The following is a 14060-nucleotide window of genomic DNA, read 5'->3' on the forward strand; positions in this document are numbered from 1 at the left end:
TACTAGATCCTAATGTGCGATCCTAAACTTAAAACTAAAATTAATGTAATACACCAGGCAACTGGTTATACACGTGTGTTTAAAAACTGTATAAAGCCGGTTTAAATTATAAAGCACGTTTCACACAATTTTAGGAGAACTGCGCGTTCGGTATGCAACCAACAATACACATTCTGCTATTTGTGTTAGGGCCGCTTTACAACCGTCCGATAACTTTATCCAGGGGATAAATTTTGAAAAATGCGTTAAAATACATGCACTAATGCAGTATTATTGTTTCATTTTAAAGGCAGAAAACCGAAGGAAATAGATAATACTTGTCCAAGACAGAGAAATTTTAAAATTTGATCGCTAAGATCAAGTAATAATGAATTATGTTGCACCAATAATTGGAAAGACAGCATAAAGTTGATTATTTACATTTTAATCAGTAAATCGACAATGAAGGACAATTGTAAATTTTTTTACTCTTAACTTCCGATTTGTTTAGCTCCTTGGATCAAACTCCCAAAAGACGGATGTCAATTTTGAGACACCAATTTTTCTACTGCTTTTTGCTATGATTTTGAACTGTGTATGGTATTATTTAAAATGTTAAAAGTGCAGAAAAAAGGCAACGGCACGCGGTGTTCCTAAGCGGTCACCCATCCAAGTACTAACCGCGCCCGATGCTGCTTGACTTCGGTGATCAGACGAGAACTGGTATTCGGAAATAAAATTAACTAGACGCCCTCTGGTGATGACTTTTGAACTATGTCGAAAACAGTAAAGAAATTTTCGTAATGCCACATTTAACTGACATTTAATGAATTGTTCAACAATTTTGCGTGTATAGTGTTAATTACTTACAATAGAAAGAATTACTTTAAAAGTACGTGGTGGTAAATACTAGCGTTGACTTTGGTTCTGTAGTTTTTCGTGGTATAAAGTGTTTATTGTTGGAACTTGAAAGTGGATAAAAAGTGAAAAATATTTAAATTTTGATTACAAAGTGTTATCAAACAGTTGTCTAATTAAAGATTATAAGTAATGGATCACAGCGAACACAAAGTTTGGCTCAAGAAACCAATAAATTAGTGAAGTGTTATGAATTTTAGGTTAGAATTTTCCACTGAAAAAATCATGAAATGCTGCGGTAAATCTACAAAACGACAATAAAGATTAACAACTGCTGATACATTTAAACGTAAATTATGCCAAAAGGTAGGCTTTTCAATGTCTTTGTAATAATTTTCCAATAAAGAAAGTGAACCAAACAGTCATTCGTTATTCGTGTTTTCCTCGTCATCTCTCATTTGTCAACATAAGTTTCTTGCATCAAAGATGCAATAATCATTCCGCATAGGCAATGTAATAATTGTGAAGCCTCAAAATTCGTACAACGCTCAAAATATCCGAATAAACATTTTCACGCCATTTATGGTTACTGTTTTCGACCTAGCTCAGTGGCGCCCCCAACGGTAATTTTATTTCCGAATATTCAGCATGGTATGGCCGTTGCCTAACAATTTTGTCATTTCCAAAGGAGATTAACAAGGAATTCCTAATCATATTAAGGACGTATTACATTCATGCACATTTTACGAACTATTTAAATCACTTTACAAACGATTTTAACGGTCTTTAATGAGCTATGTTAATGAGTTAATGATATTTGAGTCCAGAAAATACTACTTTCCAGACTACACATTTACTGTACCGATGATTGAGAAATTAAACTAACTTTTAGTTAAATACCTTTGTTTAAAAAATAATTAGCCACATACCTTGACTTTTTAAGAAACACTTTAACAACACTGACAGCACAAAATTAAAAACTTAATTTCAAATGTTACTTGATTTTATGGTGGATGCGTTAAAAGTCCGACTGTGCAACAGTTCGAAATAAATTTATTTTATTATTGTCTATTTAATATTTTTCAGAATACAACAATGATCTCTTCTTAGTTAGATTTACCAAAAGTTTTTTGTTTGTTCTAATTAGCAAATATTATTTAAATACTATTTAATGCAAAAACACGTCGCGGCATTAATTCGAATTTACAACAGTTAGAATGACTATGTGTATAAGTAGTTGCATATCAATTCTAGAAGGGTACCCAATTTTAGCAATTTTAATAACAAAACAATCGATGTTTAAACGAAATATCAAATTTTAAGTGCCCATAATGCACTTTTATCGCCTTCAAGCACAATAATACATAAAGTTAGATAAAATATGTATAATGTGTTGCCTACCCGGCCGTTCATTGATAGGAATTCTCGCTATCTATGGCTGAATTTCTTAAATATGGCGGAGTAGACGTATGGTGCGATTGATCTATCCCGACTAATCGTTAAAACGACGGTTTTCTCGCGTCCGTAAAATGCCAAATAACTGAGACCGAAGCTGTTGCGGTTCTTGGAGTGTCGTGCGTGAGTATTATGTAGTTGTGTTGTGGGGTTTTCGAATCCGCCACCCTTTTGAGTGCGGTGTGCGAGTGTGTGCATCTTTCTTCCTATGTGTGTGTGCATACGTCAGAGGGGGATTAAGTGACAATCCGGGAGGGTATGTTTGCAAGCCATGGGCGCCCAAAACACCAAGGAACGACCAGTGATCGGCACCCACCACTCGATTAGAACGGCCAGAAGTAGACCCCGAGCAACGAAAGATGGACGGCAGATTGTCTCAAATATTTTCACCGAACACAGCGGTATGAATGATTCATCCAATTTCTTGTTATTATTGTTATTAGTCTAGTAGGCACGTGTTAATCGATTGGCGATTGTTTCGATCGATCTGTCAAAATTCCACGGAAGTCGCGATCGGTTCGCTTTGACAGGTTGTTGTGTTTTTTGTGGGGTTGTTCCGGTCAGGACCGGATTACGGTTGAAAAAGCCCCGAAGCGGATCTAGAAGGCGCCCCCTACTAGTCTTCACTCCAATTTTACATATTATAATTTATATTTGTTGTTTTTTACACGGTTTTTAACAATAAATATTTATGTGTTACGGCACTAAAGTCTTATTTTTCGTTACAAATGACTTTGGGTTTAATCGCCAAGGCGACAGAGGCAAATAAAATGAAGAATGACTGTCACAATTGACAGTTTACTCCAATGTTGTCACATGTCGCAAAAACCACAAAATAACTGAGAAAACCACAAAACAGGAAAAATATTTGTAATTTATTGACAAGATTCACGTTTCGTCGTTATCCCATGTTTACATTAAAACAACAATTTGATACACAAAACCTGGAAAAAATATTTTAGTTAAAATGCTAAGAAAGTTTAAATTAATTAGTAAGTACATAAATAAAAAACAAATTTTAATTTCAGGTTCTATGGTTTTCTTACTTTTTTAAGAGTAATGTATTGTTGAATATTTCTCAAAATATTAGTGACAAATTATGGACATAAGTAGTTTTTCGAGTGCCATTTCTATATCTATGACATATCTGTCATGGTGAAAGTACAAATAACTGTTGGAAATTGGTGAAATTCTTTGTTATTTTGTGAAGTTTGCAGAATTTTTACAATAGTGTTCCGTTGTGACAGAGAAGTCTATTTTACAATTTGAAATAATGGAAATCGACAATGACGTATCGCAAATTATATTTTTGGAAAATTATTATTTCGAGCTTAGTGCCACAAAAGATTTCGGACAAATGTTAAATAAAACGGAAAATAATAATATACAGAGTGAGTTTTAAAGTAACGCATAAAATTCATATTCTTGTTATTATAATTTTTCAAAATAAGTATAAAACAATCGCCCTTATAAATTAAGGCAAAATAAAAAAGATTAAGCTATTATCATGTTTTTTTTTATTTTTTTCTTTGTTTTCTTCTTTTTATGATTCTTTTAAATATTTATTTCTTCACTTTTTCATTCATACTATAAAGATAGGAGAGTATACCACCAAAACAGTAAACAAAAATATTGGTTGCCATTAAAAAAATTAAAAATGCCATTATTCAGAAGTGACGTCATGTTACCATGGTGCCAAAATGTAACATTTACAAATATAAAATCGACCTGTTCGAGCATTTTTTTGAAAAAAGATAACAAAAATACGAAGTTTATGACTTAATTTAAACCCACCCTATGTTTTTTGACTTGTGCTGGAGCAAGTTTTGCTATTTTTCAGCAAGAAATCGTCAAAAATCAACTATTTTTCAAAAAAATGGAACTAAAATCGTAGTTTTTGGAGTCAAAATGAAGTGATTTCAGGTTTTCTACAGCGAATTTCGCCATTTTTGAGCAAGTAGTCGCTGAAAATCAACTGATTTCTTAAAAATTGTCGTTTTCAGCCAGTATAAGGCGATTTCATTGAGCAAGACTAGAAAATATAAGCTTATAAAATAACGTAAAGTATTCTAGGATAACTGGTTTTTAAAACACTTGATCTATTTCGAGCACTCCGGCTACGCCGTCGTGCGCGAAAAACCGATCGTTTTAAAGACCTGAATATCCACTTGTACTTTAATATACTATTCTATCACGACTAGATTTTGAGTTATATTTGTGTTATAATAAACTATCTTGAATCTTGAATACATAGAATAACATAGTACTTTTTACATATGTTTTTTGAGTGGGTAATTAACAGGTTTAGTAGTTGCTGTCAGACAAAAATTAAGTTTTACACAAGAGAAAGGTAAAATATAAACAAGAGAAATAAATGAATTGTCATTTTTAATTTATTACAAAACGATTTTTTATTTGTTGTGTTTCTTTTTGTTTGTTAAATGCGCCCCTAGGCTAGACCTAGACATCGTGTTTTGTAATCCGGCCCTGGTTCCGGTGGTTCAAAGGCCGGAGCGAGCAAGCGACGACGAGTTCATTCATGTCGATTTTGCCTCTCTGTCCTCGATTCGGGACTGTTTTGTCCCCTGCTGAGTTTCCCCTAAGCTAGCCAGCCTAGCCTTCTCGTCGTCTCGTCTCGATTTCTAATAAATAAAGCCAATTCTCTTTCTCCACTTTCTTATTGCAATTAGGAAAATTACGGTTTTAGGGGGTAGAGAGGGGGACGAAAGTTTGTTAATTGCTCGAAATTGTTTCACTGGTTTGACGGCCAATTGGTTTAATCGAGCGAAAGGTCGCACCGAATAATGGTTATTGCGACTTGTTTGCAACCAAAACTAACAAATTTTCTAATATTTACAACCCTGAACAATAAACGTGCTTTAATTAATGATATAATAATAACTTCTTTATCTTTTTAGTAATAATAAAATTACAAAATGAAATTAAAAATAAAGGTTTTTTCTTTGTTATTGCTTTATTTTATGAAGGGCGATTATTTTTTTAATTTTTTTAAAGAATTAACATGAAAACACTTATTACGATATCTAAAGACAAAAAAAATAAAAAAATCATTTCTTATAAAATAATGCCAGAATCTTTTGTAAAATTATCCATAACTTTTTTATTTTGTTTTATTTTTTTTTGAATTTTTTACATTTGCTATAAAGATATAAAACTACTGTCAAAAACCCTTAAACAAAAATTTCGGTTGCTTTTAGAAAAAATAAAAATAAAAAAGTACCTTATTTCTTAAAAACTAGCGACGTCAAAAATTTTGAAATACAAATGCCAAAGTGTAATATTTAGACCTGTTCGAAGATTTTTTTTGAAAAAAAAGCCATAGCAAGTATAAGAATTTTATGCGTTATTTTAATACTCTGTATAACTTGTATCATAATGTTTGAAATACAGAGCGAAATAAAAAATAGAACATGAATTTTCCATCATTTTTTTTAATGTGGGGTATATTCTGTTTCAAATCTTCAGAAGGTAGGCAGATTGTAGGTAAGTAAATTTCAGATTTATATTGCCTGTGTAAGAAAAGTTCTACACTATGCCTTCTAGAAGAGAAAAAAAAGAAAAATGACTTTTCTTTTATGCTAAACGAAATTAATTCTATTTCTCAAATCTTTGCATTTGCATTTTTAGGCTCTGTAATAGAAAAAATAAATATGTTATACAGGGTGAATTCACAGAAATCAGCGTCTTACTATTAATTTTTTTATTTCTTCTTCAGAATTTTTCCATAATTTTTTTACCTTTCTTTAAAATACAGGCTGATTCTTTTACAGCACACATTAGAAACTTTTTAACATCAAATACAGCCAGAGCCTTAAGATTTTGTATACGATTCAAATCAACTATTCTGAGTTTAACAAAATCATCTTTCAAATGGCTGAACTTCCGGAACAATGTGAAATTGGCTTTCTAACCCTGTACAATAAATGAATACTTTTTTTGCATTTGATAACTAAAGGTTTAAAGGATCTTCTAGAATTATCTGAATTGTCAACTGTTAAATTGCATGGCTACTATGATTTTTTGAAAATGAGGATCAAAATATGATTGTAACAGTTTTTTCAAATGGAACTAGCCTGTACTAGCCTTGAGTTTTGACAGTTGACAATTTTGAAAATTCTAGAAGGCTCTTCGAACCTTCATTTATCGAATGCAGTAAAAAATACTCGGTTATTGTAAAAGGTTTAAGGGTTGTGATATTTTAAATAAACCTAAGCAAATGAAAATTTTAACAAAAAAAGTGACATATGTCGAAAACTATGACAGATAAGTACCAACAACTTGGGTTAATTTGACTCAGTTTGAGAAGGTGAATACCAAGATCCAATCAAAATATGTGGTTACTATTTAAAATTCCAAAGTTGAAGCGTTAACTGTATTAGAAGTTAAAAAGTTTCTAATGAAACTTATTCTACAAGAATAACCCTGTATATTCGATTCCAATTTTTTTATTTTATTTTTAGTTCTATTATATTTATTTTTTTATTTTTAATTCCAGTTCTTTATTTTTGTAGTGCTATTGGTTTTCTATATTTCGATTTTTGATTTATTTATTTAAATTTTAGTGTCTTTTACGCGTTGTCCACCGCTCGCCTAATACTTGTCCTCCTGTCTCGTCTATTTATTTTGATTAAAACTCCATTGTGCGCGCACAAAAGCTGCATAAAACAGGATGAAAATCATCTTGTTTATATTTTATTGTGTTCGTCACCCGAGTCAGCAGAAGACGAACAAATTGAACAACGTCTGGATCGATTACATCCGACTTTGAAACGGCACCGACGTTATGTGAAAGGTGGGCGAAAATTACCATAAAACAAAATTTCCTTCTATTGTTGGCTTGTCAGTTTCCGAAATCTCGTTTCCTGAATAAGCAGTTATTACCCGAGCGAAAAATATTTTTTGCAAAAACCTCGCGTGCTGAACACACCCTGGCAAACGAATTAATCGACGCACTTTCATATTTAAACTAGTTCCAAAATTAGTCCAGAAGTACTCCTGTTTTGGCGTGAAAGTATCTATTTGATCGGAAACTAGAAATGTCAATGTGACGAAAAGGAAATGAGTTGACGCCCAGATTCCTCAAACATTTCCTTCAAATAATTTAAACACAAAATTTCAATAGAGGCAAGTTCGTTGACATGACGTGAACTTATTCAAAGGCGACAATTAATATTACAAAAGTCCGATCGATCGGTACAATAAAATTCAGTTGCTTTCATTAAAACACCAAAACTCAACTTGAATCGTTTGCTTTTGAGCGAAATGAAAATTTCACACCTTTTCACCGCATAATCAATCGATGAAGACGAAACGAACCCCGAATTAAATTTTTTTCAGGAGATGAATGCGTTGTGACACATTCTTGAAGGATAAAAAGCGTAATGAAAGACCTCAATGCAGTGTGTCAAGCATGAAATCTAAAGAGATTAAAAAACAGTCAAGGTTGGAGGTATTATGGTAAACATTGTTACTTCCAAGCTGAGCACACACTGCCATAAAATCATATTTAATAAATAAATCGAACTTTCGATAAGAGCAAATTAAATTACGCTCACGAATTCTTCGTTATCTTCTCTATTGTATTAATATCCAGAAATAAAAGAATTAAGCGGAAATGACTTTCTTTGTTCAATAAATAACAACGAAACTTCACTTGACTGACGATGTAATTACACTTGCAAAAGTCGGAAATCTAGGTTTAAAACTTTATGAAATTGAAATTAAAATCGAAAACCATGAATTTCTCGCATTTCAAGGTCGTTTCAGACCGTAAAATGAGCATTTTTTCATTTGTTGAAAAAATAAAAAGTTCTAACATTGAGAAAATTACACGGAAAGAAAGTAATTAAAACGGAAATTATTGTAAATTAAACAGCTGAGCTACTTATTAGTAATGTGTTGTGGGCTCGATAAATACATTTTATTTTTGACTATAAAAGACCTTTAACTTCTCCTAAAAACTTTAACAGTTAAGTCTTTTGTTGATGTTATTCAAAAGTTATTTAACTTTTAACAAATTTATTAATGTTTCTATGTTTCTAATTGCAATGCCTTAAACAATTGGAACAGATTTAAGTTTGTTTTTTCCCTTTAAAGTGTCGGTAAAGTCCTACTTTTCTACGATTTTTCGTTATTGTGAAATAAATTTTCAAATAAAAAAAACAAAAGTACAGTAAAACCTCTCAACAACGGACACCAATGCGGAATTTTTAATTGTCCGTTGTGGAGAGGTGTCCACTAGTGGGAGGTGTAAATCTCAATATAGGTTTTGTTACGTTTCTACAAAAATGTCCGTTGTGAAGAGGTGTCCGTTATTCGGATCTGTCCATTAAGGAGGTTTCGCTGTATTTAAAAAATTAAGCAGAATCGACCAAGACAGGTTTAGATAAAAATCATCAGTATTAAAAGCCAAGTCAAAAAATGCAATAACATGTAGGGCTTTTCCATTTGAAAATTTTTTTTCTTAATATTGGGACACTTTGTATATATACCGCAATACTTTGAAAACACGTAATAGAAACGCAACTATAATTAAAAAAAAGAATAAGTTAATATCTCTAATAATAAACCAGTTGTGGGGCTTTTTCGGATCGTTGGGACAGCCTGTATATGTATTGCAAGAGTTTTTCTGAGTGATTTCAACCAATTTTTTGTATTATTTATAGAAATATTTAAATAAAAAAAACAAATTACAGTAAAACCTCTCAACAACGGACACCAATGCGGAATTTTTAATTGTCCGTTGTGGAGAGGTGTCCACTAGTGGGAGTTGTAAATCCCAATATAGGTTTTGTTACGTTTACATTTAGGGTGTTCCATTTGAAAAACATAACTTTATTTTTTTTTTGTTAATATTGAGACACTGTATATATACTTCAATATTTTAGAAACATGTAGCAGAAACGCAACTATATTAAAAAAAGATTAAGTATTAACTTATTATTATTATTATTATTATTATTATTATTATTATTATTATTATTATTATTATTATTATTATTATTATTATTATTATTATTATTATTATTTAATAAGCAACAAGTTGTGGAGCTTTTTCGGATCGTTGGGACACCCTGTATAGGTATTGCAAGAGTTTTCCTCTGTGATTTCAACAAATTTCCTTTATTATTTATAGAAATATTCGGAGAGAACGATTTGATACGAGATATTGATCAATAAATAAAATTATCAAATTGTGATAATAAATTATCAAAAATTTCAAGAGGGGTGGGGTTTTTAGCGGATGTTTAAATGTAGTATCGTGCCGTAATTTAGGTAAATGAGTTCGTGTCTTAACGTTTGTTCTAAATTGCAAAGATAAACAACCGGAAATTATGTCATCACGTCGCAGTTTAGACTTTTCGACAAGGAGATCTCGTCAATAAGGGTCCTAATCTTGTGAATTAATTTGCGTGTTGTTGTTTAATTGCGATAATTAATTCGCTTTGAATTAAATTTACATTTAGATCGTTGTTTTAATGACAAATACGCGGCAGTTATTGTGGTTTTAATGATAGTAATTTGATGACACTTTACCACAAGAATTTGAGATTTCAGCAAAAAAATGTGTTCTGTATTGTTTGTTTGATTTTACGATTTTGTTTGTTTTGTATTAAGCCAGGCCAAGTTTACAAAAGGGTGAGTCAAATTTTAATTAAAATTAACCTGATACTTTTTTTTCGTGTCTGGCTTTTTAATAGGGGTGCAGGGAATTTTCCGCCTGTAATCAGTGTTTTGTTATCAAAAAAAAAAAACTTTAGTATAATAAGATTTAAATGAGTAATAATAGGAATGAGGAAAGTTGATAAAAGTTAACGAAAACTTTGATACAGTTGTAAAATAGTTGGAATAGATGTAGATAAACAATCTATACCTACTGAAGTAGCTTTTGTAGTCATTTATTTTTACACGAAATGGTTATCGCAAAAATGTTCGCCATTTTCTATTAATTTGTGCCAGATAACATAAAAGTGACCGATTCTTTGTAGTTTTATTATTCTAAAAAAATTGTAAAAAAGGATCAAATTATGCTAAACTATTCTTTCAAATAAGCTATTTTGGATTTTTTGGTTCAGTCTGACTTGAATACATATATGTATAGTGTTATTGTTTAATAAATAGTTTTCTTATTTTAAACTGTAGAGAAAGTTGCAAAAAATGTGTTCTAAATAAAATTTTTCTCATTATTTCATACAATTTTTGTAGAAAAAATTGTATTTCAAAACTTTTTTCAAAATTATTTTGGATTTTTTGGTTCAGTCTGACTTGAATACATATATGTAGTGTTATTGTTTAATAAATAGTTTTCTTATTTTAAACTGTACAGAAAGTTGCAAAAAATGTGTTTTAAATAAAATTTTTCTCATTATTTCATACAATTTTTGAAGAAAAAATTGTATTTCAAAACTTTTTTCAAAATTATTTTGGATTTTTTTGGTTCAGTCTGACTTGAATACATATATGTATAGTGTTATTGTTTAATAAATAGTTTTCTTATTTGAAACTGTACAGAAAGTTGCAAAAAATGTGTTCTAAATAAAATTTTTCTCATTATTTCATACAATTTTTGAAGAAAAAATTGTATTCCAACTTTTTTCAAAATTATTTTGGATTTTTTGGTTCAGTCTGACTTGAATACATATATGTATAGTGTTGTTGTTTAATAAATAGTTTTCTTATTTTAAACTGTACAGAAAGTTGCGAAAAATGTGTTCCAAATAAAATTTTTCTCATTATTTCATCCAATTTTTGAAGAAAAAATTATATTTCAAAACTTTTTTCTTTGTTTCTGACACAGAAGTCGTAAATAAGTTGTAGTTTGTTTTTTTTTGGACAATTTCGAACAAAATTGCTGCCTTTATTTAAAGAATTCAACTTACACAACAATAAGCTTTGAAATGAGTTATTTTGACTTTTTTCAAAGAATTTATTTACCCATTTTTTTATATTGTTGCATTAATCTCAGACATTGTAAAATCGGGTGAACTTTTGCTTGTTTTGATAGATTTTCTAAAACTAACCAAAAAATTGCCAGAATCAACATTTGGAACCAAAAAAATAGTAATGTTTTTTTGAACTAGTTAGCAGTTTTAAGCAAAAATCAAAAACTTATCAAAATTTTGTAGGGTTAGATTAGATCAAGTGAAAAAGCCTATGAACCATTGATTTAGACAATATGATATTTCTCGTAGCTCAAATAAAATATCAAAAGGAAAAAAATATATAAAAGTGTTTTTTATTTAAAAGATAAAATAAACGTTTCTTTCTGACAGAGAATATTTTTGCTTACGCGTGAGGATTCTAGGGTAATTAACTATATAGAATTGCATTGTCACGAAGATTACGTAAGTATGCAAAATTTCAGTTCATTCGGTTAACAGGAACCCTTTCAAATTTGGCTCAGAAAATTTGAAACAGACAGACAGCAAAAAAAGCAAGTTAAACGAAAGTTTTTAAAAAATACGAAAATGGTACTCGTAGGTTGTAAAAAGAAATAAAATAATTAGATTAACTTAAAAATTAGTTTTCGTCACAAAAGAAAAAACCATTATGTGGAAAAAAGCAGTTTATTCAATACATTGGATTATTTTAAGTGATTTTAATGTAAATAACAAGCAAATAGGTCCGTCACACTCCCTATTCCTATTCCTATTGCTATTCAGGTAAACAGAATGTATGGGAACCAATTATTTTTTGCATTCTTGTTGTCAACTTTTTTAAATAAAATTGCAAAAACTAAACAAAATTTCATTCAAAAAACATGATCTCATTATTTATAGCACTTATCTTTCACCAATTTTTTATTTATTTATACCTTTATTCTCTTTGTTTTTTAATTTGACCACAAATTACTTTTTTCGGAAATAAACTGGACGCAAGTTATTGTGTTATTATTTTAATCATCGATTATGTTGCATTGTTTGTTCCTGTATTATCTTTATTTGACGTAAGCGTGTTTAAATAGTCTTTAATTTTTCTACTTTGTTGAAGACTGCGTATATACTTTGCGGTTTTAATAATGTTGTTAGATTGTGTTTTGAAGAATTTATTCTGGTTATAAATATCCGTCTAATGAGAACAATTTGTTGTTGTCTACATCCGTGTATAAATTCGGTTGGCGTGCCTGTTCCACGACCGTCTTTCCCTCATCAAGGCTGCTGTCAGTGATTGATTTTCCAAGAACCCAAATCCTATACCTGCTGATGGCTATTAGATGATTAAGAGCTCATTTAATCATGGGAAATGAGTCACGGATCTGGTTAGATTAATTAATTAGCGGCGAAATCAACAAGTGATGTTTTATTTAGTAACAAAAACTGTGCGGTGAAGTGATATTTTCGGTTAAATAAAAAAGGGTCCCAATCCCTTTCACTTCTATCGTTACTAAACATCAGAAGTAAAGTGTAGAGAAACTTGAACAATTAACGAATATCAAGCTAAGTATGCGAGAAATGTGTGTTTGTTGGTGACATTATTTTTATTAGTGGTGGAGCTGGAAAAGGGAGACAAATTGGTGCAAAGATAAGATTAAATGTGGCGGTGTATTGTTGCCGAGTTGAGGTCAAAGAAGCACCATAATAACGTAATGAATGTGTGCTTTGTTCGCATTAATGAAATTAAAAATTTTAAAGAGAGGATGGGATTGTGCTTCCGTGCTGAAAATTCACAAATTAAAAATTCCTTGGCTTTGCCATCGAAACGAAAGTATAAAAAAATACTAATGGTTTGTTTAGTAAAACATAAAACGTTAAGTGTTGTGGATTTTGGGATCATTCTGTTGATTAATTGATAGTTTTTAACATGAATAAAAAAATAAAAAAAATGTTTTTTTAGAAAATTTTTTTATTTCAAAGATGCACTAAAAACATTATTTTTTATTTTTATTATTTTATTTTATTTTATTATTTTATTTTATATTTTATTGTTTTTTAGTGCATCTTTTTTCTAAAAAAAAACATTTTTTTTATTTATTGTTTTTTAGTCTTTACTTATTCTTAACGTCTTTTTCTCTGAGATTTACTTTCGCCCTATTATTGTAACACCATTATTTCGCTGATTTGTGCGAATATATTTAGTAGTATGTGATAGAAAACAGCTGTTAGCATTAAAAGCACATCCTAAACTCTGTTCTGTGTCTATACTCTATTGTCCAAGATAAATAAATTTAAAAAAATAGCGACATTTGTTTGTAACGAAACGTAATGAAAATGATTAGGTATTAATATATTTGTCAATGACCGACATACCATTAATATTGGTATAAGTTACGGTATGTACACATCGAAAACCCTTTTGTAAACATAACTTAAAACTTCGAAACCTCTTTTAACCCCTTTAGAGGGTATTTAACCACATAGGACTACACTGTCACACAGATTACGTAAGTATGCAAAATTTCAGTTCATTGGAACAACGGGAACCCTTTAAAATTTGGCTCCAAAAATACAGGCTGACCCAGCAGTGTGTAATCGGTCTATAACTTTTTTACTATTTGAAATATTACTATTCTGTTTTTATTATCCGACTGAAAGCCCACAAACTAAAAATATTTTTATTATGCACAAGGTGTTGTTTACAGGGTGGTGCACCAAAGTTATATTTTTTTAAATAGAACACCCTATATATTTTTGCATAATTAGATTGTACGCAAAAAATATTGTAACTTTATATAAACTATTATGGGTCTATCTCTTTTCGTTTCGAAATTATTCAACTTTTCGTTATAAAAAAGACCAATTTTTGAAAAA

At 30.3% G+C, this 14060-nt stretch overlaps 1 protein-coding gene across 4 annotated transcripts in view; it reads left to right on the forward strand.

The window, feature by feature from the left end:
* The first annotated feature begins 2264 nt into the window (after positions 1–2264).
* Abl (Abl tyrosine kinase) overlaps positions 2265–14060 on the forward strand; it is a 68290-nt gene continuing 56494 nt past the window's right edge. For all 4 annotated transcript variants that reach the window (XM_015978580.2, XM_064359229.1, XM_015978581.2 and 1 more), the window contains exon 1: positions 2265–2693. In XM_015978580.2, coding sequence (XP_015834066.1) covers positions 2564–2693 — 130 coding nt within the window. In that variant the 5' untranslated portion in view covers positions 2265–2563. The remainder of the gene's footprint in view (positions 2694–14060) is intronic.

This window comes from Tribolium castaneum, chromosome 1, assembly GCF_031307605.1.
Source record: "Tribolium castaneum strain GA2 chromosome 1, icTriCast1.1, whole genome shotgun sequence".
NCBI lineage: Eukaryota > Metazoa > Arthropoda > Insecta > Coleoptera > Tenebrionidae > Tribolium > Tribolium castaneum.